Raw genomic sequence first — 24,577 nt, forward strand, 5'->3', positions numbered from 1 at the left:
ATGGTAGATGTTGTGGAAGATATTATAGAAGCCACTGACAGAGACGAAAAGAAACAAGATTTAGTCGATGGTGTCTGTGTTAGGCATGAGAAGTCGGTACCGGCAAAATTTTTGGGTGCCTTTTCCCCCAAAAATGATGCAGAACAGAAAGAACGCTTTCTAAGACGTAATTTTACGCCTCAGTTTGCGTTGTCAAGTCCTGTATTTGACATTGAAGGTTGGTTATTGAGGCAGGTACTGTCCTACTCCTAAAAATTATTCCTTACCAGAATGGTAAAATTCACTTCAATTTGTTTCGTGAAGCCAAACGAATATTGGGCATTGTAATCAAGCGATTCAAAACCATTGACAGTTTTGTTGAAGCAAGCTATGGTCCCATGATATCGATTGAGAAGGCAACTGAAAAAGTTGTACATTATATTAAAACCGCGAAGTTTCCCACCCCATTGGAGGTGATATGGTGTGATGAATTAATTGGAAGGTAGATATATCTTACCAAATAGCCAATCCCTAGTGCACTGATGGTGAGTTCGAGGTCAGCACTACCGTACCAGGCGTCCGATCGTCACTTTACTGTACTCCTGAGATCCAACAGTGGAAATACGTATCTCCGAGAACAAGGAATTTTGTCTCTGCTAGATCACGAACTTGGGACGCACTATGTAAGATACGACGTATTTCCTTTACAGTGTGTTAGTATTTCACCTATTTCGAGAAATTTGCTTGGATAACCTCGCACCCCTAATCTTGTCATCTTTTATCTATTTTTCCACCGTGGGTAGCTACCGTAAATACTTCATTTTTGTGCCCACTCAATATTAAAAGAAGTTAGTGCTGACGTTTGTCGATGTAGAATACTGAATTATAGTGTCTGCTTAATTTGTCGAAGAGTTGGTCAAATGCTTAACACGTTACTGACGCTCCTTATCACATTCATGTATTTTTTAAAAGCGTTAGGCCCCTTCGTAGAAATGCGTAAAGAAATGTTTTGGAATCTCAATAATGGGTTCTTCATTATTCCTTCTACATTTTAATTCAGTGCATCTATTAGAGACAGGTAAAACTGATAAACGTATGCCAAATAACTAAATCCTTGGCTTCCCACAACTTAAGATTTTTGACTAATTTTCGCGATTTCGCTTGAGAGGTGTATGCTTTTGAAATTATCTTTCGGGTTTGCAGTACCGACCGAAAAATTCGCGAGACACAGCCATAGCCCCATTGTTTGAAAGGTTGTTGTGGATGTGGTCTGTAATAACAGCAGTATGGTAGCTGTTTTTCCTACAGTGTCTAACTAGAGGAAGGGAAGCCAAAGGCGGTGATGGTGCGGGACTGGGATCCTGTGTGCTTGGTAGGCAGAGTTTATGCATTGGTACGGTCGACAAATGCGCGAGTGGGTGGTGTCCAGGAGTACGGTTGTACTCCAGTCCTCTAGCCGTACGCGAGCCTCATATAATCTAGGCCGCCGCGACTGTCTACCAGGAACGCGAACACGTCTAACCCGCACGCACAGTTCTTAATTTTTCATATTTAAGAACATATTACCCAACTTTTATAGATTTGCAAGAGGGATGTGTGCAAAAATGTATCTCATGTAGTCCAATTATTTAGCAGCAATTTTATCTACGTAAGGTGTCGAAACCTTATTCAATGAGTTTATCTTATTTAAGAATTCACGACAGACATCTACATCTTCGCTACTTAAAAGTAAACTATATCTCAATGCCCAATTGTTTTGGCTACTCTTACCTGTAAACCCTCTGTTATGCTTCCAGCTGCGCTCTTATAATGATGGAACACAGCCGTGGTACACGAAACGAAAGGAATTTGATCTCACTGCATCAAATAGTGGTGAACTCATGACTATTGAGGAAGGTCTTGCCTGTCTTCACACTGCCTTTCACGGACGCTACCCCTACCTTGGAATTCCAGCTCTCCTTTATTGTAGGTCCTCCTCTCTCCCAGGTCCTTTACTCACAGACCTTATTTTATCTACCTTACTGCCGTTAGAGGATATTTCGCTCGAAATGTTTCATTAGTCATTAGCCTCCCTGTATTTCACTTCGGTGCTTTGTTAAAAGATGAAAATGAAGATCTCTTCTTTTTTTCTTTACGCCTAGGTGGGTGCTTGTTTTAATGCTCAGCAGTGCCTTCAAGAGCTGTCCTTCATTCCAAATCTTTAGTAAATCATTTGACTTCCTTTATTATTTTCCAAATAGTTACTTAGAAGTAAAACGGTGTGCACCTTTGATTCCTTACGTCATGGTTTTCTCCTTTTTCACTTACCGAAGTCTTTTAATTGTATCCACTACAGTTAGGCGGTTCGCTTCTCCTTCTAACTGTTCCAATCGCTAATCAATCCAATGAACCTTAAATAAAATATACCTTAGTAAATGGATGATTTTTCAATATCCAAATGAAGTAACTGTATTTTCGACACTGTGTTACGCCAGCATATTTTAATGCTCCCCACTTTACAACAATTTTGAACGAATATTTGCTGAGTAATTGATGGATTGACAATCATTTCCCTATATTTTCCTCCTGTTAATATATCATACCGTATCACAAAAATATGATTAAATGTTTAGCTTCACTAAATTATATACATATCTGCTTTCTTGTTGATAAAAATTCGCTAAGCTGGCAGGAGACTGTGTTCCACCATCGCCCTTTCTATTCTCTTCATTCCTAACGCACCGTTTCATTGTTCAATATACAGTAATTTGCCAAGTGGTTAGCACTTCTTCTACGATCCTCAAGTTTGGGGTTCACTTACCGTGCATAATTTTGTAAATTTTGTTGTTCATGATAGATAAAGTGTTATCGCATCATCTACTAATGCTTCCAGTACCGATAGTTTTTTGTACTGCAACCCCCATGAAACTTGAATGCATTCAGCTTCAAACTTTTCATCAACTTGACAGTCAAGACTTAACTGCACACTACAACTTCTTTTTATAAATATGCGTGCTTCTGCACTCTGTGCTTATTTTCATAGGTTTAATTATCACTTATTTTAACCATCAAGCGAACACTTTCTGATCGGTTAACATCCTTCAGCGCTCTGCGACTTCCCTGAAGACGACAGAAAACGTCATACTGGGGCAGGTCATATATTAGCGACGTAACAGAGAGGTTGAGGGGCTAGCCGCGTGGCCCGGAGGCCATGCCCCTGTGTGGAAGTACAATGGCCGTGTCCTTCAGTGCTAGCGTAAACAAATCTAAAAGCTGAACAATCAAAGCCTTACATAGCCCATCCCTCCTTTCGAGCGTCGTTCCCGGCGCTCCCCTTGGTCAACCTCCCACAACGTAGTCAGTGAACTTGGCGATCCTACCGGATCTGGGCATTCGTCCTGTTTGGGAACTGTATTGAAGGACGGAGAAATGTGCTCGTCGTCAAGTATGACCATCACTAGTAGTAAGAACGTTGACCTAAGATCAGACTTCGGTGCTACCGGCCATATCCACCCGGGTCCTAACCAGCTAGTAGATTTGGAGGAGGTATCACGTGTTCACTCAACTGGTATTGTAGACAGATCCGTAGCCAACTTTTCCAGATGGCTTACATCTAGCGTCGCTTCGGTTGTCAATAACATTTCTACAGACCTCTAGACTGGACGTCATTTTTAACACTTCCGTTGGAGGTCGTCGTAGATTCTTTCATCTGCAGTATGTGCTCTTCTTCCGTCACGCTAAAGCTCAGCATTTGGTACTGGAAATCAGGATAACTGTCCCTTAGGATCGGGTCCGCTTCCCTCCCCCATCAATGTGGCGCCCGGAAAATTCCTCAATGACGAAATAAGACATAATACTGGGTAGGAATATGCATGGTCGATGTACTGACACGAAAGCCTTGCTGCTTGGCGGAGGTATGATGGTCGTGCCCTTTAGTGTCAGCGCAACCAAAACGTAGCAACCATTTTAAGCACTACGATCCATCTCTCAGCTATTTTTGCCCTAGTTTTAATGCATATCACTTTATCAAAACATCGTTTTTCAATTTTTCTCACTTACTTTTTTCTGGACTTCGGACACATGCCTGCCGGCAAACCGTTCACTAAGTTGGCATGATGCGTTGTGTCAACTCTGTGTTTTGTTTTTATGGTATTCATTTCTGTCGAGAGATTAAATCGGTTAGTGAGTGGGATGAGTTAAGGTTTCACACTTTTTAGCGGTTTACCTAAAGCTCAATTACCCCTATCAACTAGTCATTCTCATGAAAACTTGCATTTCCTACCGGCAAGAAGGGTTTGAGTTTTTTGTTTCGCGATTTTTCATCGAAGTTTACACACCGAAAGAAAAATTGTTCACATTAACTAAAGCATGCACAATTTCAAATTTTTTCACGAATTGGACTGTCAGTAGTTTAATAAAATGGCTCTACTCATTGCCAAAGTGGGGATTCCTGCAGTGGCATTCCGCAATCGCTCACGTCTCCCTTTCGTCCACCTTGTTAACCCCAGTTACTGCCAATCAAGGGGACGCAGAATCTTTGAAATGGGTTTTCACTATTAACTTATCAAATGGCTTTATTTGAACAAATTTCATTGCACATAGCGACTTCAATACTTTCGGAATTTAGATGTAGGGCCCTGGGTTCCCCTGATTTATAGGGGGAGCTGAGGGTACCGATGAACGGAAGTGCAATGGCAGAGCCTTGAATGCCCGCGTAACTGAAACTCAAAGTTAAACAATCAAAGGATTGCGTTGCATTCTTTTATTTTGTCCCCTTAAAGTGTTTGTTCCACATCTACGTGATTACTGTGTATTCTCGGGCATTAAGTCACGGGAGATGAAAACATACTCTATGCGAAAGATTTTTTATTATAATCAGTCCTTCGAAGAACAATTATTTACCCCTCTTTCTTACAATTTTCATCTCTATCTTTGGCCGCTTTTGGAATTTTACTCTCTGCCTCTAATTTATGTAAACTACCGGGAAGTTTGGTAGCTTCTTCATGTTGACCTTAATTCTTATTAAACGTGGTTGGCCATACAGCCGTAAACTGATTTCTAAATTGCCAAATTCCTGACCGCATTTTCCATCATTCGGCATGACATTCTACATTTCCATCAACTAAATCCTTTGATTCTTCATCTTTGTCATCCACTGAACCCTATGTAAGTAACGGCATTTGGGTAAATTGATATTTTTCTAGTTTTACATCCTTTATCTGTTTCTGTAATTCGCCTTTACCCAAATGTAATCAAACAGCACACCATTTTGACAAGGAGATATGTGCAATTGCTCTCCTGTCCACCAAAGGGCATTATGCTGAGCTGGAAGGTTCTACCCTTTGCCACGGTTGGTATATTCCACACCCCATTTTAGACGGTGCCTGCATGGCCGAGTACCTGCCCTTCAAGGACCTCTACCAGCACCTCTCCAAGTACGTGAAAAGCGAAGAGCAGTTGTGGAAGCACTGCATGCGCGTCAAACGCTGTCTGCCCTGTCAGAATAATTGTGGAGGCTATGGCAAGGACCAACGGTACTTTGAAGGTAACACGCTTTATCTCCAGCCCTATTTATCTAATGTGAGTAGGGAGGACGGGTGGGTAAGATTGACAGTTTTTTATTTGATGCACTTATATTAGGACTCAAAAGACCTTCTTTTTACCTCCTTTAACCACTTTGATATGAATTTATGGGATTTAGTAGCATCGCGTAGTCTCAATTACAAATAAGTACTAGTTTTTGACATGAAAATTATGCTTTCCTTGTACTTAGGCATTTTTTCTCGACCAGCTAAACTAACATATTTTCCGCTATTTCGTTGGTTTATTTTAAATTGCGTATTATAAGTTCCGGTACTTCCTCGCTTACCGTATTCGAGGCGGCAAATAAACTTGCGATTTGTCCAACCCAGTGCAAATTACAATCAAACATAAATACAAAACTCTCTTCTATGGGAGCGATTAAGTCCTATTTATCTTTAGCGACTTTTACTGTTAAACCGTTTTGTCTGCAATCTTATTGAATGGGGAGGAAATGACCTAGGTGGCGTGATTTACGAGAGTCATAGTGTGGCGCTTCGAGGCTTCCAGATGGGCTGAGGGGCTATTGGCGTGGCCCGAAGGCCATGTCGCTGGGCGGAGGTGAAATTGTCGTGTCCTTCAATGCCCGCGTCACTAACACCTCGAGCTGAACGACCAAACAGCGTACTGCATAGCCTCTCTTCATTTGCGCGTCGATCCAGCCTCTCCCCCTGGCAAACCTCCCGCGCCGACCATCACGATGTAGTCGATGTTGTGAGAAAAGTCATTGCATTTATGTGTGCCTAGGAAGGTATCGAACTAATTCTTCTTGGGAATTCTACCGGATCTTGGATTTTGTCCCTTTTGCGAAGGGGGAATTTGCAGTCCATCTAATATGCCCATCGCTAGTCGTAAGCTCCCTGGCCTACAAACAGAGTCATTTAATGAAGGAAGGGTTCAAAATAGTTTCGTGTGGGTAAGGTTTCGTGTCTGTTCCTCCTTGCTACGTTCTTCTCACTTCAGTGCTGCCCAGCCATATCTACCTGAGTTCTATCCAGGTAATAGAGAGGTGAAGGAGATATTGAGTGTTCACTTCACCGATATCTTCATCCAGGTACGGTTCACAGCTCCGTAAAGAACTTTTCCAGATGTTTCACAACTAGTCGATTTAGTTGCTAATGTCTTTCCTTCAGAAGAAAAGACTGGGATAGTTGCCGATGGCAGACGTCATTTTCAACCCCTCTGTTAGGGGTCATCGCAGATTCTTTCTTCCGCAATATGTGCCGTTTTTAAGGTATGTTAAGATGTATCACCCAGTCGTAGAAATGGAGAGTGCAGTCCTTTAGGATCAGGTTCGCTTTCTGCTACAACCAATGTAGCGTGTCCACACTTTCAGATGGGCAAAGGGGCTACTAGCATGACCTCTGGGCCACGCCACTGGGCGGAAATACAACGGCCGTGCGTTACAGTGCCCACGTCATCAAAATGAAAGATTAAACGAACAATCAACGTTTTACAATAGACCTGATATTTGGGTGCTTTTCATTTCGTTAAGTGATGTCTCCTTATGTTATCAGCAATTTGCTGTTGGCATTCGGTTTTTTTGATAAGAGTTCTCACTAAGACCTTCATCGCGCCAACCCAACATTTTTCGAAGATAAAAAACGAAATCAAAACTGTCTTTAGGATCACAACTTGATTTTCTTCTATTTTCTCAAAAATAAAATCCGTTACGTGATCATCTTTGGGAATGGTAGAAGCGTTGGTGCGATTTCGAGTTAACAAGCATGCGTCGGTTTGTGGATCTTCTGTTTTAACGAACCCTACACTCATTTGATACAGCAGTCCATACTGTGGTGCTGTGGCCTTGAAGGATTTCATTGAAAATCGCTCATGAATTTCCGTCAATGCTGGCACATGTTTTTACTTTACTTGAAGTGGATTAATTCGAAATGGGCTGTTTTTATTATTGATTCATTTTTTATGTCCGAAACCTCCTCTCATTTCCCACTAAGTCATGGTAGCATGGTGAAAAAGTTTATCATCATCATGCAAGAGAGCTGGAAGACTGTAGAGATGGTTCTTAAGCCCTACTGCCAGCAGAAACAAAAATCGCGGTGACTGAGGGCCCACTTAGTTGTGCGCCGTTAAGTATGAAAACACTACACATCATGTTGCCAAAGGACTGGGACAGAAAGCATCTCTTTCCATTTGGATTTTTCTCGTACCAATCTGCAGCATTTCCATTACTCGGAAGCTTCTCTGAAAGCTAGCACCACATAAAGGCTTTTGCATATCATTCCATTTGATCCACTGCTCAACTTCAGGTGCCATAACAATACTTCGTGATCAAAATAACATCGACTTCGCTCAACTAATGTGTGGAAAGCTAGCGATTAGTGATCTGCCGCGAATCAGAGATGTTTGTTCTGTGGAGAGGATCCGTCTACCCTACTTCATGGAGCCAATGGCTGCCTATCGCACGCGTCTCCTTCAAATCGCTCGTCTCAATGGGGTCACGGTGGTGGAAGTGAATGCTGCTCCTCCCTCCTTATGCTTTGACATAACCTCCAAAACTAGTCGTAGGGACAGCGCCTCGGGGTCCTTTCAGGATAGCAGAAACACCCGACCGCCAGTTTGTTCATCTTCCTTTTTATTTCATGGTCTTTTTTGCCATTATAACCTTTCGATTTCCTGTACAAAAGTCGGACACAAATTGCCGTGGATACCTTTTTCTGGTATTTACTGTCCTCCTTCGAGTAGAAGAGTTCTTCAGTCCTTTACTTAGTGATGCGAACGAAACATCTCATGCAATAGTGATCTAAAATTTGAGAAAATTGCATCTGTATCATATCTTGCAAGAAGTAAAGTATTTATTGTCAAAAGTTCAAACAGTTTCCAAGTAACCTACTTCAGCTTACCTAATCTTTAATTTCACACAATTATGAATTTGATAGAAAAGATACACTAGTGTCAAACCCCCTCCTCATGAGTACACACGGGAAGCGAGGAATTTCACGGAAAGGAAGGATCCTTCATCAAGCCTAAGGCGTAGGCACTCCATCAATTCGCGATCGGCAGCCCAACCTCCTGCTCCCGAAACCTCATTGGCCTCGGAGTCTCCACACGTTGAGGTCCTCCCCTCATTCACTAGTTTCTTCGAGGGTTTGGACTTTGTCGACATCACACCCGTATCCGTTATCCAACGCAAGCCTCCCTGTGACCATTCGAACGCCTTTAAAAATTTGGTCTTTGGTGATTGTGGTTGCAGCCTTTTCACCGAGGGGTACATTAGTGCTACCCCTGCCGAGGACACCTCTTCACGGACCGTACCAATTGTTATTGAGATTGACATGCGTCATCCCATACTTGATGCTCATTTGTGAAGTGCAATCATAAATGACTACCTTATGTCACTATTTTTTTCCATTCTCAATTTCATGGCTCCTATCTTGTGGAAACTAAGCTGAAAAAGGAGTTTTCCACTGCTAGAAAATGTTTCCGAAAATGATCTAGATGTAGCCAATCACATTTACCTGGAAACATTTGCCATGTATGATTCAGAACACTGGAACTCTGCTATGCTGATATCATCGGTTGGTGACTACTTTGAAAATATGGAGTTTGGTTCCAGTTTTAAAGTTTGCGATCCGCATCTTAGGGGATTCAAGAATCCTAATGACCAAGTTCAAAAATAGAATATTTATCACTGTAAGAGTGTAAAGTCGCCACATTATGCAGGAGTCGGACATGCCACTGCCTACGAAAGTGAATTATTGTTTCATTTTAAGGGATTGATAAGCACTGATAGTACAGGGAGAAGAAACACCGGCAAATTGTCATTAATGTAAACTGTTATTGAAATTAGGCCTCAGTAATTTGATTTTAGCTACCCGGGAATATGTTTAGTCAGATCACTTGTGCGAGTTTTTGACTGGCCAAGATTGGGCGCGCGTGCATGATTTGTTAAGATTGTGAGAGGTACCATATGCTTTGGTAGCCGTAGTGTATAGATAACTGGTCGACATAAACATGCCGGCCATAATTCTTTTTGGGCGTGGATGGCAGTTCAGTAGTGATGACCTGGTCTTCTCGTCTCTGTTTACTATTTTTGTGCGCATTTTGGGGTAAATTGACTACCTTAAACATTGACAAATAGGCTCCTTCTTGCTGTCGTTCCAGTTATTATATTTGGCCCTCAAGAGCCACATCTGCCTTCTAACATTTTGGTACCCTATTTATTTGGGTTAATCGCGTTTAGAATGCATTTTACTGTGCAGTTGCGATTGATATTCTTCAAGTCGTAGTACGCTGCTTCCTAGCCATTGCAAGTTCTCGCGGAGGTATTGCAGAGGTTGAAAAGCGCAAACCTGTCGCGTGGATATTGTATCTTCACTTTTTTTCATTGCCTGTGAATTCGTCACCTACTCATTTGTAATCTACTTTGAAGCATCTTCACAAGAGTGCCTTTCAAAAGTCTGCTTCTTTTTATAGATATTTATTTATGAGTTATACGATCTTATTGCTTAAGTACCCTTTTAGGCGTGCTTCTTCTTGCGAAATGCGTGTGTCTTGGGGTTGGTTTTGCTTGTGGTCAGTCTCATCTTTATTCTGACCACGTTTGACTCTACCGGTCGTGCATGGCAGCACCACCCAGGTTTGTGGTGCATGGAGGAGGACGCGAACTCACAACGTCTGAATCGCGCTCAGGCTCATCGTCTCATAGCACGCCTGTGGCGCCGACGAATTCGTTGTCTAGCCTGCCTTAGGAATACTTGCAGGCAATTAGATTTGAATACCAAAAGAAGTAGTCGCGATGCCATGCTGCTCGTCTCCGATATGGTCGGAACATATTTCATGGTAAGTTCTTGTTTATTTGCCCGTTTTTTTCCATTATTGGTCACTGATATACTCTTGTTTTGATACTTGCCATGGTAGGTTGGTGGTTCACTATTGCCGTTACTTTACCTTAATTTGATATTCTCATTATTCCAAGCTTTAAATTACGCAGCATTTATTTAGGTTTCGATAGCAATAAAATCTACTTTAAAAAACTCGAATTTTTTGGCTGTTACTCCCAGACAAATCTGGTTGCCTCCGACCTTCTTGCGGGATTGCTGCTTCTGCGATGGCAAACACGTCAATGGATTGGCTGTGAAAGTCGTGTCCCACTAGAGCGCGTCCTTGAAGACTCAGATATCTATGATCCGGTAAGCCCAATATGCATTCCTTGTGCTTCCTCTCTTCGGTCACCCCACTGTTCCATTACTTTGAATGGATGTGCTACCTGCTTTTCCTTTCATATGGTCCCTTGCATTTTGTACACGGCCACTTCTTCTGAAGCATATTAGAAATGGTTATCTTGTGAGTTTTATTGTATAATTTTAGGTAGGTTTGCACTATTGTCTTCGAAAGGCATCAAGGTGATTGCGTTGGTTTTTGTTGCTTTTAGTTCCATAAATTGTCTTATGGTTTTAGCATTGAAGTATCGTTGCACACGGTATTAATTCAACCTAATCTCCATCTGAAATTTAGAGATCCACTGATCCAGTCCTGTCTTCAAGCCAGTATATCCGATATTACACAAAATCCTCCATGATATTGTCATTATCATGAGCAGTAGACAGCTTTGTGGAACCACATGCACACTTCTTCGTATGCGTGTTCTGCATTGTGAGAGCCTCAATTGATGTCCTCCTTATACAAATATGTCAAATGTATAATTCATCTAATGCAATATAAGTACATAATTCCCTTTAGAGGCATAGTTTATGTTGCTGCCTTAAACGCTTGGCATGATGGATCGATTTAGGCGAACCAAATATCTCGTTTGGATGGTTTACGTTCATTTTGTTTACATTAATTCCCAGTCTCGAAATGTCTCAACTGTGGTATGTCTGTAAATTTGGCTTCTGCCAACGTAAATCCCCGCCTCGAGTTATCAAAGGAGGTGTGATAGAGCATACCAGTATGATGGAAGGTTTGTTTTAACTTACGGAAGGGTTGGGTGGCTATAGGCATGTTTAGAATGGCGTAGTCCTAAGAACGGCGGTTTAAAAAAATCCCTTCCTATTGCGGTACTCCATGTGGATCTAGTCACATCAAGTTAGTGCTTTAATTTGGAATGTTGTTTTGATTCATTGCTTAGCACAATCGCTAATTTTCTCGTCTGAGATGTTCACTTCTTCCCAGCCTTCATGTATGTCATTTGGTCCTGTGTGTTCTTTTGTCTACTTGGTGAAGTTAGCTTTTCTCCTTGGCTAACTGCTTCTGGACAATTTTCTCTTGATTCAGGCCTTTGCTCAAGTCATTTGGTAGAAGGCAGAGACAGTGCTCTTTGATGGTAAGAAATGATTGGCTGCCTGCCGATTGCGGCCTTGAATTCATTCAACGAAGTGCGCTGCTTTCGTGGGTGGAGGCAGTCACACCACCTGTCTTAAGATAACTACTATGTTACGTCAAACGCGTATTTTTTTAGTTGGGGCTGACGTAGATTGAGTGGTAGGAGCAAATCTGCAACACTTAACACGTTCGCCACCGGAGTCTCGGAGGTAACCCGGTCACCTTACACCGGAACCCTTATTGCCATATTATGGTGTCAGTTTAGCTGCTTCTCAAAACCCAAAGTACTACTACTTGACTACTTTAAAGAACCAATTTATTTGCGGTACATGGCTCGGTGCAAGTGGCACTGAATACGTCGCATGCAAAATTCTTGGATGATGCCTATTTCTCAGCCCCCTTGTTTTCGTCTGCTTTGTGGGAGTATTTTGATTTGATTGACTTTCGTTTCTGACCCTCCCGGCTTTTACGCGAATGGAAACGCCGCGCTTTTACACTGTATCACATGAGCAGCGGAAGATGTTTCCTACCGCTTTTTTGTTTCTTACTCGGCACCAAGAAGAGATTTTTTGCTAATAAGCGTGTACTCTGTGTCTCTCATGCCATCAACGAGGTGCCTCGTGTTCCTAGTATCGTGATAGTTCTCCATACTTCGACTGATTCGTGGTCATTGCCATCCATCTGGCTGTTTTTCTTCATAACTCTTTATAGCGATTAGGGTGGGCCTCTTGTGTATGGCTGAGCACTAACAGTTCGTTTCTGATCGAAAGGCACACCTTAATCTCGATATATTGTCTTACCGCCACAGATTTCACGCAACCGGCGCTTTGCTCGAGAGGCCTGGGTGTTTTTAACCGCCATTTGGGGAGCTTTGTACCTGTCTAAAACCCTCCTATCGCTCATCGTAGCTCAACTCTAGCCTTGTATCGGTATGCTCTTGCACCATGCAGTTAGGACCATAGAGCTTTCAGGTTAGCGGGGTATTTTCTTTCATTATTTGCCCACTCTACTTACTATTGGGGCATTCTAGCTGGTATTCATTGTATTTCTTTTGTAACCATTGCAACATATCCTTATCTTTCAAGCTGTTTCGTCATAAATTGTTTTGACGGTCTCCCTATTTTGAACCTGTCTTCTGATTAGACGGGGATGGAGTTTTTAATGGAGTTAAAATTACATGGCCCATTATTCTGCTAAGCCGCTTTTTATTAAGGTCAATGTCATAATTTGAATACATAGAATTAACCATTTGAGACACTAAAAGTACATTTCGTCTTGATGTTCCCTTCCGAGTTGCGTAAAATAGGAGGGCACTTTGCCATTGCCTCAATCCAATAGTTGTAGCTGCTTGTTACCAAATAATGAACCCGGCTTGGGCTACAATTCCACCGTCGAGGGTCTGAGAGAAAAGTCTACCGTCACAGCCCATACCGTTTATTTTTCTAATACAACACCAATTGCCATTAAGTCTTGGCCAAATTAACTATTGCTTGGAAGCTAAGGAGTGTTATTATTCACAGTCCAAGAGCGTCATGCGGACCCATTTGGTTCTAAATTCAACCGATCTGTTCACGCCACAATCTGGTGCTATCGGTTATCGTAAATTTATAAGTAGCATGTGTCGCCTTTTTATAGCATGAGGACTCAGGTAGAAAAAAGAAATCTGTGCGTCGCGTGTTTTTCTTCGTTATCTGGGGCATGCACGTATCATGTAAACTCCGATGGGAGTATCCGACCCTTGTAGCGAACGCGTTAATTCACGGTAAGAACGATGCGTACGCGCCGACCTCTTGAAATCTTTTCGTAATTTAAATGCTGTACTATACCCACGATATTTCGGGAGGCGTGAGATAACATTAAGGTCTCTAGGTCGTTCCTTCTCTTTAAAATCACTAGGCTAGCTACGCAACCTCATAGAGGTAGAACTAGCTTCTCCATGCCTTCCTAACTGCGCAGTAACTAGGACTTTGTGGTGAAAATCCTCCTTGGAATCGGTTGACTTTTTATTGTATGCGCAAGAGCCGTTGCACATTAGAATAGAGGACAGATGCTTTGCACTTTGAATTGAACGGGCACTTTTCGGAGCCATTAATTCCATTTTTTTCTTTGACCAATTCAATAAGGTCACTAGTCCACCACCACACGCGGGATCAGTGGGCATCCTTGTTCCACGGGACGATGGAAATCCCTTCAACCGTCTAGCTACGAATTGGCTTGGCATACGGCGTCTGTGGATATACTCCAAGTTCGCCTCCGCTGTTTATGGGCGTCTGCTCTACCTCTTCTCCCAACGTCTCTCTCCCCGAGCTGCTCTTCGACTATGCAAATACGCAAAGTGTGAAGGATGCTTTGACTCCTGCTGTTCGTAAGGCCTAGTAACTCTATCCACCTTTGGTCTAACGTAGCTGGATATCGCTGAATATGAGATTTTGGATTCTACTTGGCTGATTCAAAAGGGATGCTACTGTGGTAATACAATATGCGCTAATAAGTGCCAAGTTTGTTTTCGCGTATGTTAACAGCCGGCGTACATGCGTGTGGACTGGTTCAGGAACTTTTAATCAAGTCGGCTAGTAACAGCAATAAGTTGTGTCCGCATTTACCAGTGTGTAGATGCGAAATCCATGATGGTGGGTTGCTTAGTGATGGGGCACTTGAATAGTTTCAAAGGCGTCTCTACGCCCGTCTGTGGTGATTGCAGGCATGTCTGGAAATAGATATGGCTTGCGCTCATGGAAACTTACATGTTTATAAATCAAAAATTCCTGCTTTAGCTTAGATGCCCCTGTATTTATAGAGTCAGGGAGTCGGTGTCTCTACCATTTCGCTTTAAATGTTTCCCGTTTTCTGCCACATTTTGAGCCAAACCATCAGTACTATTTCAAAAGTACTTTTTGACTTGGTATCATTCGTTTAATTTTAATCCTTTTCGGACTGTTTTTTGAAGTTTTGTATTATATCGGCAGTGATTTCCCCTTTGAATGAACTCACATTAAGCAATGACTTGTGAAGCCTATGCCTCTACCATTTCGCAGTACATTCCCATGGCTTTTACCTCGAAGATGCACCCTCGTGACCATTGCAGCGTCACCCCTGAAATCGAAACTATACATTTGAGTTGTTGTTTTTGAGCACTTTCTGGAAACTTCTGTTATATTCGAATAGGGGTTCTGTGTGTAGTGAATATCCAAGGCACAATGGTTTGAGGTACTCATTTCTGACGAATGAGTGGATGAGGTTATGCAACACCCCAAGGGTGTATGGGGTTAATCGTGAGTCTTTGTGTCCGTGATTACTTTTCCCTTTCTTTTTGTCCTTTCTCCAATTTTGGGCATTCCTCTCTGGGATCTATTTGGAAACCACATCAGTCCTGTTTCAGGAGCTCTCCGATTTTCTACTATCCTTTAAGCTGTAAGCTCTTCAGAGCCATATCTATGGGGATGGTCGTTTTGTTTAGGATTTCGCTTTGGTGACTTGAGTGTGAATGTGTCTGCTAAACGGATAATTCACGATCCTTTGGAATTCTCCTTTTTGATGGATGCTAACCTTGAAAATGGGCCAAAATGAGAAGTCTAAGGTCTTATTCGGAGATGTGTGCAAATGCATCAAGTGATGCAGCTGTCCTGGTTTAAAAGATTTTATCTCCATTTTCCTAAGCGTCCTTTTTTCCCAACCATTGCTAGGCCCAAAGGTCACTTTGGTACATAAAGGTAAGTGCTCATAGCTCTTTCTCATTACCATCATCTTCCTCAGTACTTTGAACATAATCTGGTTTAGTGTTATCCTTCAATTTTAGTCGTTTTAGAGCCGTGTTATTTAAAATGTGATCCTCCTTGTGGAATCAGTCCAGTAGAGCTAGTTTGGAGTGTCTGATGAAGACTTAATACACGATATTTAGTTTGAACGAAGACCACGTGGCTAATTTCAATCATTTCAGGCCTTCTCCTCGTCCATGCTAATTCTCTCTATCTGTATATTTCCTCTCTCACTGAGGATTGTGTATTCGGAGGCTAATACCTACCGTTCCGCCTTATTTCTTTGGTTTAATTCACCAAGAAGATGGTTGTGTTTGTTATTGCGACTTTCTTTTGTTATGAGAACTCTTGGCCTTAAAATTGTGATTTTCCTTGTGAAACTAGTATATCTGATGAGATGTCTTGAGAAATCTCTTTCTGGTGGCTCCGATTCTTGTAGTGAAAGCGAGTCACATGGAAGACACGGGTTATACGCAAGTAATGGCATGCTAAGCGACTTTTAGCTTAGACACCACTTATCATGCGCCGTTTGCAACTAATCGGCAACGTTTGGGTTCTGGGTTACTTGGGTGGACTTGGCATGAGGTAAATGTGTGGGTGACAGAGGCGAAGTCCCTTCTTTGCCGACGTGGCAGAAAAGCAGATCCTACTGTCATGTTGCCCTGCTGTATGTGATGAATCACGATGGGTTCTTGGGGGTAGCCGCAAGCATTTATCCCAATGGTTGGAATAATTACTGGAAATCAGTCCGATTTTTGGCAGCAAATTGTACCTTACTGGCATTTATCCTATTTTCACGACTAAAGAAAGCTGTGAGAATAGCAATCTTACAATATCGTGTCAACTACCGAAGTTTTGGAGGGAAATTAACCATTACAGTCCAGATGGTTCACCTTTCTGGTGTAACACCTAACACTCCCATCACCAAATTGGCCATTTAAACTAGCACTCGAGGACTAACCATGCCATATATGTCGTCCATCTTTTTATACTCCTCTGAGTCACTTGTGATGCCTATTCCAGGGTAAAAAGTGGTTGTCATTTGTTATTAAACAAGATGTCACACTTTTGTGACGCTGTGAAGCAGTTGAGATTGGACATATTGAATAGAGATGTACTAATGGCGGAACCCCTAGCATTGCTTAAACTGTGGAAGTTGAATCCTTTGGAGGGTTTCATGCATCACACACATCGGATGCTAAATATACCAACCGATGTTCTTCAGACACCACGGCACCTCTTCACTGCTGACTGGAATAGACAAATCGTCGAGGTGATACCACTCTACGTCTTTAGCTTACGCGCATTCTGGTTTGCTTACTGGTATTTCAGAATAAACAAGTTCTTGATTTTCTGTAAGTCATTTCTTGTTTAAATGATTTACGGACGTTAGATTCGATCTGTTAACACTTCTTGCAGCGCTGGAAATGTGTGCGAAATATGGAATGCGTATTTCAGTTCGATCTACGTTCATGCAATAGTCCTTCCCCACTTCACTTTTTACACGAACTAAAATTAATTAGACGTATCAGTACTATGTGATCATTCGGTTATTTGTCAGGTGCTTATCTTGTTGTCAGAGCGGTTTTAAAAGTAAGCTAAATTGGTACTTAACAGAACCCATGATATAATCTTCCATATGCTATTTCCATTTCTGGCGTTTAAATGACGACTTTATTCATTAGCCGCCCAGGCTTTATGGAGAAGGATCTTTATCGTAGTCATACACATGGTGGAAGGCTTGCATCTAGCTTCGGTCCCTCCCTCCTCCCTCCCCCCCCCCCCCCCCGAAGAATTAAAAGACCCTCAAGCATGCTGCTCGAAATGGTTTTTAATTTCTCTATTGGACTCTCTTTTTTTGCAAATCACACCTGTGCCGTCGAACAAGCTTTACCTTGTCTCTAACGTCGTAAGGGTGCTATTTGAACTATTTTACGAGTAGCGTATTCCTGCGTGCCTCACTGTACAATCGTGGCTGATTTGCACACCTTTCTCTGTACACCAAAGACGTACACTCTAAGCGCCATTACCGTGGCCTGCATTATCGTCTCGAAAGTGTACAATTCTATATTGTGGGGCCAAATACACCCTAACAAATCGTTCCTGTTCAATATGCACGGTTAAAGAGATGGTTAGCATGCCAAAAGTTAAGTTTATGTTATTTGTACCATGAAACCCACCACCATTGATGCGTGGATATCCAGATTTGGGAATTCCGTCATGGCCGCTGCTCAAGGTCTAACACAAAACGCGTGTAGATACCCACAAACGAGACCATTTAGATGTGTGTGTGTATGTGTACATATATATATCCTTACCACAAACAACCCACCCAATTCTTCCGATACGGCATTCTCTGCCGCTAGATAAACTCTCTAGAGTCTTCGACCATTGTGCCGCTTTATCAGTCGTATTGTTTCCTGCTTTTTGTCTAATTCATCGTCTTTGTTGTTGTTAAATGGAGTAGTTTTACCCGCATTTCCAACCATGTGAAATTAGCTCGTTGGATTGGTTGACAATTGGTGAATGTGTATGGGTCTGCGTCTCTCCGTCGAGCGTTTAACACGTCCGACGCCAGCGACATATATGCAACTCCTTGCATTTTTCACCTGAATAGTTTCTTACGCATGTCTGGCGTATGCTCTTCATCACCTTTCTTGACCTCTCGGTCGCACCTACTAGACGGTCTGGGTCTGAGGTCGATCAGTTTTTGAGCAGCATTTGCAATGGTAAAAGGGGTAGTGCAAGTCACATTGAGAAGGTAAAACGTTTGGGCTGTAGCTTTCAATTTTTTTCCAGTGCGATCCTGCAGCAGGCTTGTTAAACACCTACAGTGAGCGCATGTTTGGTCGGTTATGTAAATTCTACCGAATCAATCGCTTATACCGACAGTAATGTCCTATTATTACAGCATAATCTACCACACCTCAGCAGTTTCATAGCAAAGCTACTGTTCATTTCCCTATGAATAAGTTAACGAAAGCAATTTGTATTTTTCTGACACTGCGTTGGCAACTTTACTTGACATGGAAGGTTGTCAACTGCGTTGACAAGCTGGATTTTGAAAGCCATCTGCTTTACGTACCTCTCTTCCTCATTTTATTTTAGCCAGGCAGAAGGGGACCTCGAAACTCATTCCTTCCTCTCTCCCTCGGAGGAAATTTCGATAGGCTGTTGCATTTGCAAACATGACGCGTGCAACTTGGCTGTGTATCAAGAAATCACCGGCGCGCCCATTGAAAGCCTTGTATACTACTCTTTTGTAAATACTGTAAGTTTTTTTTTCACTTACCTCCTCTTTTAAGTCGTCTCTGATGTGCCATTGGTAAAGGAGTGCGTGTAGTTGTGTCATTTTGTTTTTAAAGTGTCCTGATGGAAGTTATAATTCCCTATACTTTTTTCTAAATTAGTAGCCTTAAAGAAGTCGCCTTAAACTCCCCTTCTTTAGTGTTTCCTTATGATGTGGGAGTTTTTATGGTGCTGATCATTTCACCACCTTCAATGTGATCGCTTTGGGTCAATTTCGTCCCTGGGTTATTTGGTTGTTTATCAGTACGGATTCACCTAGCATGGCATTCAACAAGTTCGGCGCAGATTAAGGGGTAACTTTTATTGCTATTTTTGCCTTATTTTAGGACCGTTTATGTGAGTGAATACGGCTTTTGTGTAATAAAGAAAGGTTTGAAAAGGCTGTATTTTTTAATTTCAACAGGTGTTGGATCTCCTTTTGTTTACCTGCCGGCGTAGAAGGCAGATGGACATCCTATCTGCCCGAGAGTTGGGGAATTCGAACAAACCACTCTGTTTGTAATTATTGTGAATGTTTGTTGTCTTCATCGGTGGTGTGGGGATAAGTTGGGTATTTTCTAGTTTCATCACCCTTTCAGGCAGCGGCTTCGTGTCTATTGAAATTCGCAATTTCATGGGTAAATTAACACATCCCTTTGTGCCTTATGCCTCGTGGATTTCAATCGCTTCAAACGGTGGCGCGTCCATGAATGAAAGAGGCATTTTTTGATAACACCGTTTTAATACTGTCGCGGAGAGTAATGGCTTCCTGTTGGCTTTTTTGATCTCGGGAAATTTCTTGATGGTACCGAAATTAGTTCTCTACTAACTATCACACTATTAATTATTCAACCTCTGCTAATCTGATAGCACTCTGCGGTGTGTTTGTTCTGAGTGTTGTCGGTGTAAACAAATTTGTGTTTTTCCAGTGAGGAGAATTTTCCCCTTTTATACTACAGCCGATTGAGTTGAATTGACTACCATTTCATTGCCTGATTTGCGAGTGTTGAATCATCGCTCATGGGAATTAAAAACGCTCATTTCCGGTTCCTGGGCATCATTAAATCCCCTCTTCCTGCACCCAACGGTAAGTATTAACATGCAACACTTTGGCCGATCTGCTAACCATGCGCTGCCGTTTCCGGCACTATCATCGGACAAAGTTGATTGTCCATTGTCTTTCCTTTGTTACTCCCCACTTGTAAATGATATCCTTGATTTCGTTTGCTGATATTCTTACCCGTGTCTTTGCATATTCGTCTGTAAAAAGGTCGAAGGTGTTTGGGAGAGATCGACCTGTTTTTGGAGTTTCTTATGCTAACTTTAGAGCTCCGAACTTAGCTGTGGTACAGTCGAGGTGTATTCATGGTCCAGGGTATGCGCGGTAGAGTTTTTATGTCCCTAGGTTGTACATTGACCCGCTAGTCAAAAATTCCTGAAAGACCCGTTGTACTGCCCATGTATGAAGAATCACGAGTTAAGCTGGATTGTATGCCAACTGCAATTGCATTTCGCAGCCAATCCGAACACGGTTGTGAGAAACTCTTACCTCCCAGTGATCGCCTTCTTTTTCTCCAGCTGCAACTGGCATTTTCCATTGAAACTCTCTCCACACCCACACACACATGCGACACCCTTGGAAGGTTCAGTGATGTACACTCGACCTTGCCTTCAAGTGAATCAAAATCAAATTGCTAACCAATAAGATGTCGCATATATTTTGGCATTGCTTTCACATATAAAGAAGGTAAAGAATGGCGAACTACTTTTCTGTACTAAATATTCCCAAAGCCCCTAACATCTAGCCAATGGGAGCGGTTTTATTTATTTATTTTAGACCGGAGGTTTTGTTGCCGGACTCATTAGTGGTGGACCAAGCATTGTCGAGTCAGCTGCCACAAATTTTTATGAAAGTGAATGTACAGAAAATTTGATAGCTCATTTTTGAATTTTCTATAAAGTAGAATGGAATCATCATAAAAAAGATCAAGAAGTAACGCCTTCAAGTCCGTATTAAGTTGTTGCCTAGACGAATCCCTATCCCACACGCACACGAATTCCCAGTCGTATTTCTAGGTGTCTGGGTAGGGTCAACAATGATCTCCTCGTTTGCTTAAATACATTTGGGTCCTTATTTTTAAATATTGGTCCTTTTTGGAATAATTTTCTTCAAATCTAACTGTAACCATTCCGATAGCATTTGAACACTGGATAGTGCCTCTTGTAACTAAAACAATGTCAGCAGTCTTCAGTGATCCCAAGGAATCGTATACCGGTTTGAGGCACATTTGTGATCCAATGACTCTATTGAATAGACTTTCGACGATTTCGTGGAGCAAATCTTCTCATGGAAGCAAAGCCGGTCACATGATCTTTGAGCGAGGTGAAAATATAATGTGGAAACCGGGATTGGAGTTACTCCCTAACCTGGATGAGTAGTTTTCGATAAATTTTGGTCGTAGTATTATAAACATTGGTTACAGATTGTCGTGAATGGTCTCTTCTTTTCTTCTTTACCTATTAGATGTCTCAAATTTGTTGCTTGTGTTTAATTTACTGTTTCATTTTCTTTCTTTCAGGTCTATCAGTCTCCCTTCTTTGTGGCATTTGATGATGAATCTGAGTCCATCATTATTGCAATCCGTGGGACTCTCTCACCTGAAGACGTGATCGTTGACATGCTCGCGGAGGGTAAACGTCTCTTGTCTGACGAGCTGCCCTTCGACGTGCCTGCTGATCAAATCCTCGACTTCTACGTGCACATGGGAATCCTCTACACTGCTCGTAACCTACGCGATATCATCCTCCGCCTTCAGCTGATAGAGAAGGCCCGTGTTAAGCGAGGCTCTTATCCCTTGGTGGTTTGTGGTCACAGTTTGGGCGCTGGTGTAGCCTCCGTACTGGCTTTCCTTCTGCGGAAGTCCTATCCCGAGGTCAAGGCCTATGCTTATAGTCCTCCGCTCGGGTTGATGAGGTATTTCTACTTAAGTTATTTAGTAGCATTAATTTTGTATTTATGACTCAGATATTTCAGTTTTCAATGTTGATGCACTTCGTATGATTGAAATGTCTACTTCCTTCAGTTGGTAAACCCAAAATTACACCTCATCCTTCTATTTATAGTACTCCTTAATAGAATAGGCCACTCAGTAAACACCTTGTTAAATACTGTGAACTAGGGGCTGCCTTTAGATGGTGGAATTACTACGTACTTCTCTGGTCTCTAGATCGAAAAATTGAGCACTCTTGCCTGCCTAGCATTGATGGGATCCTTTACTTTGCTCTTCTTGTTTTGATGCCTTAAAAATCATGGCATTGGCTTGTCCTGTGCATTTGAAAGCATTTTGATTTCTTGGTTCAATCATAATGCGAAATGTAGGGGCGTTGCCAAATTTATTAGTTCCTAATGCCGCATAATTTCCTTTTCACTGATATATTTGCATGCACTGTTTATGTGGTTAAAAAGACTCGCATCTACAAGCGCCTCGCTCGGTCTCTTTTTTGCGTAAACTCTTACGCGTAGTGGCCTTCATTTTCCCAGATATTTGAAGAGATGGGTAGATTTATGGTATTGCCTTAGAGTAATGTATGCTCCTTACCCAGAAGGAACATTCAACTAGAGATGTGTCCATTTTCACCGCCATGTATTTGCCTCATGGAGCCAGTGAACATGCGTAGCTACTAACTTCTAAATGGGTTAAATCCCAGTCAAACACTATTGTTTCGTTCCACAATTACTTTCTCTGTGAAAGATATCTCTATATTTTTACGAAGTCAATTTACTACCTCTCGCGCATGCCCCATGGGTGTAACCTGTCTTATACCTTGGCTTTTGCACTCCTGTTGCGGAATTTTTCCGTAATTGTTACTGTTCCCTTAAAGCAATGGCTAAGGGGGTATTGTTCAGTACTGTTCCCATAATTTCTCGCCCATGTTGAGCTAGTTTAAAGGCTCACCTGTATGCGCTATTTTTATTGCACTACTTGTTTATTTTTGACCACCTTCAATGGTCTGCTGTAACTTAGGTCGTTTTTGAAAGAGTCCAGCCCACTGTTATTGAACTCTCATGACCTCTTCCTCCCTTGTGCCAACTCTAGCGCCCGTATGGCTCGTTATTGCAAGCCTTTTGTTGTTTCCATCGTCTTGGGATGCGACATCGTTCCTCGTCTCAGTATTCCCACACTCAACGACCTCAAATGGCGTCTCCTGTCGGCGCTGCAAGACTGCAACGTGCCCAAGTATCGTATTCTCGCCAATGCGGTTAGAATCGTGGGTCTGAACTGCCTCTTCCCCTCCTTCTGTCGCCCCACTTCAAATACCATTGGATTGGACACGCGCCTCTTCAGCGCCTCCTGCCAGTACAATCTCCTTCGACCAAAAGTCTACAATCCGCGGAGTGCACCCGCCATTTCGTCTTCCACAGAATACAGTGATTTTGTAAGCGGTAGGTTGTGAAGGGAGTCTGAAGTTGGCTCTCGATGGTGATCTCGTGCAGGGGATACATTTATCGTAGGTAAACGATGTGATGGAAGTTACGTTCCTTCTTTTCTAAAACAATTAACATGCTGGGTGTTCAAGTAATAACTTAAGTTGCTAAGCCTTAGAAGCCTAGATTCGTGGAGTTGGGCTTCGACTCGGCACACCTCTATTCGTCTCTGGGCTGCTTTCATTGCTTCCCAATAGGCCTTGAATTATGTGCTTCCTGGCTCAAAGCATCGTTCCAACACTTTGCTAGTTGTCTTTTCTCTCGCTTCGGACTACACGATTACCTGACGCATCTTTTTGTATTTTGGTATTTTGGGAATAGCCGTGTCGCCGTCCTAGGCCATTTTTTCTGCCACGTCTTGGGCGGCCTTCCTCACACTCTCGTTTTGAAATGAATGGACTTTTCTTGTTAATTTGCGGAATCCTCCTTCGGAAATGCCTCCTCGATTGGACTTTGATGAAACTCTTTGCCCAAAATATGTGGTTACTGCTTTAGGCAAAACGGTGCCGATTCAGTTGACTGGAATTTGTGAATCGCCACAATTGACTCTACTTTAAAGAATAAATTAATCTGTTCTAGTCTGTACAAGTTACTAAGCTGAAAGGAATTGTTGAGGTAAATTATCAATTTAATTGTTTTTCTTTCCACTGCGACATACCTTGCCTGACCTTGCGTTGGATATCAATCACACCTTTCCACACTGCAGGTACGTTCTTCGGTTTCCTGTGGTGTAATCCTTTGGTGCTATTTTTTTTTTTTTTCGTGTTCCGCTTTTTTCTACGGCTCATATGCTTGCATTGTGACATCTCCGATGCATGCATTCTATGCTCGATTTGGTTACCCTGCTATGTGTTTGCACCCATGGTTCATGTGGTTAATGCCTTTTGATTATTAAGGCTTCTCAACACCGCTCTCGTAAACCCGTAATGCTGTTTTAAGTTCTGATAAGTTAGGTAAATTTGTAGCCCTACGAACGCCGTTTCAGCTGTCCATGTGCTTAGTCTTCCACCTTTCCTCGGCTAGTTTTTTTCCTTTCCTTTTGCCTGTTTACCATCTCCCCTTGAGCAAACCAGGGGATGTCGATGCCTCGGGAAGGGAAATCACGTGGTGCTCCACTCCTAGACTCCACTAAATTGGCAGTCTCCTGTTAGTGCTCTCATTGTTGAAATCCTTGCGGGCTTCAATACAATGTGAAAGCTTTTGTTTATTCGTTTAGATGAACTGGAAA

General features: G+C 42.3%; 1 protein-coding gene across 1 annotated transcript in view; it reads left to right on the plus strand. All coding sequences in view use genetic code 11, as the record gives it.

Moving 5' to 3' along the window:
- EGR_02833 (Lipase, class 3) overlaps positions 1–24,577 on the plus strand; it is a gene marked incomplete at both ends in the record, with an annotated part of 28,912 nt that continues 4,335 nt past the window's right edge. Inside the window, 17 exons of the mRNA XM_024492082.1 lie at positions 1–217; positions 304–481; positions 515–662; positions 1,776–1,944; positions 5,336–5,503; positions 7,806–8,113; positions 8,436–8,835; positions 8,995–9,164; positions 10,021–10,338; positions 10,560–10,688; positions 13,944–14,185; positions 16,599–16,886; positions 18,684–18,846; positions 20,191–20,238; positions 20,289–20,516; positions 21,443–21,873; positions 22,961–23,307. Coding sequence (XP_024353576.1) covers positions 1–217; positions 304–481; positions 515–662; positions 1,776–1,944; positions 5,336–5,503; positions 7,806–8,113; positions 8,436–8,835; positions 8,995–9,164; positions 10,021–10,338; positions 10,560–10,688; positions 13,944–14,185; positions 16,599–16,886; positions 18,684–18,846; positions 20,191–20,238; positions 20,289–20,516; positions 21,443–21,873; positions 22,961–23,307 — 3,952 coding nt within the window. The remainder of the gene's footprint in view (positions 218–303; positions 482–514; positions 663–1,775; positions 1,945–5,335; positions 5,504–7,805; positions 8,114–8,435; positions 8,836–8,994; positions 9,165–10,020; positions 10,339–10,559; positions 10,689–13,943; positions 14,186–16,598; positions 16,887–18,683; positions 18,847–20,190; positions 20,239–20,288; positions 20,517–21,442; positions 21,874–22,960; positions 23,308–24,577) is intronic.

This window comes from Echinococcus granulosus (genome assembly GCF_000524195.1).
Source record: "Echinococcus granulosus chromosome Unknown EG_S00013, whole genome shotgun sequence".
In the NCBI taxonomy this organism is placed as follows: domain Eukaryota; kingdom Metazoa; phylum Platyhelminthes; class Cestoda; order Cyclophyllidea; family Taeniidae; genus Echinococcus; species Echinococcus granulosus.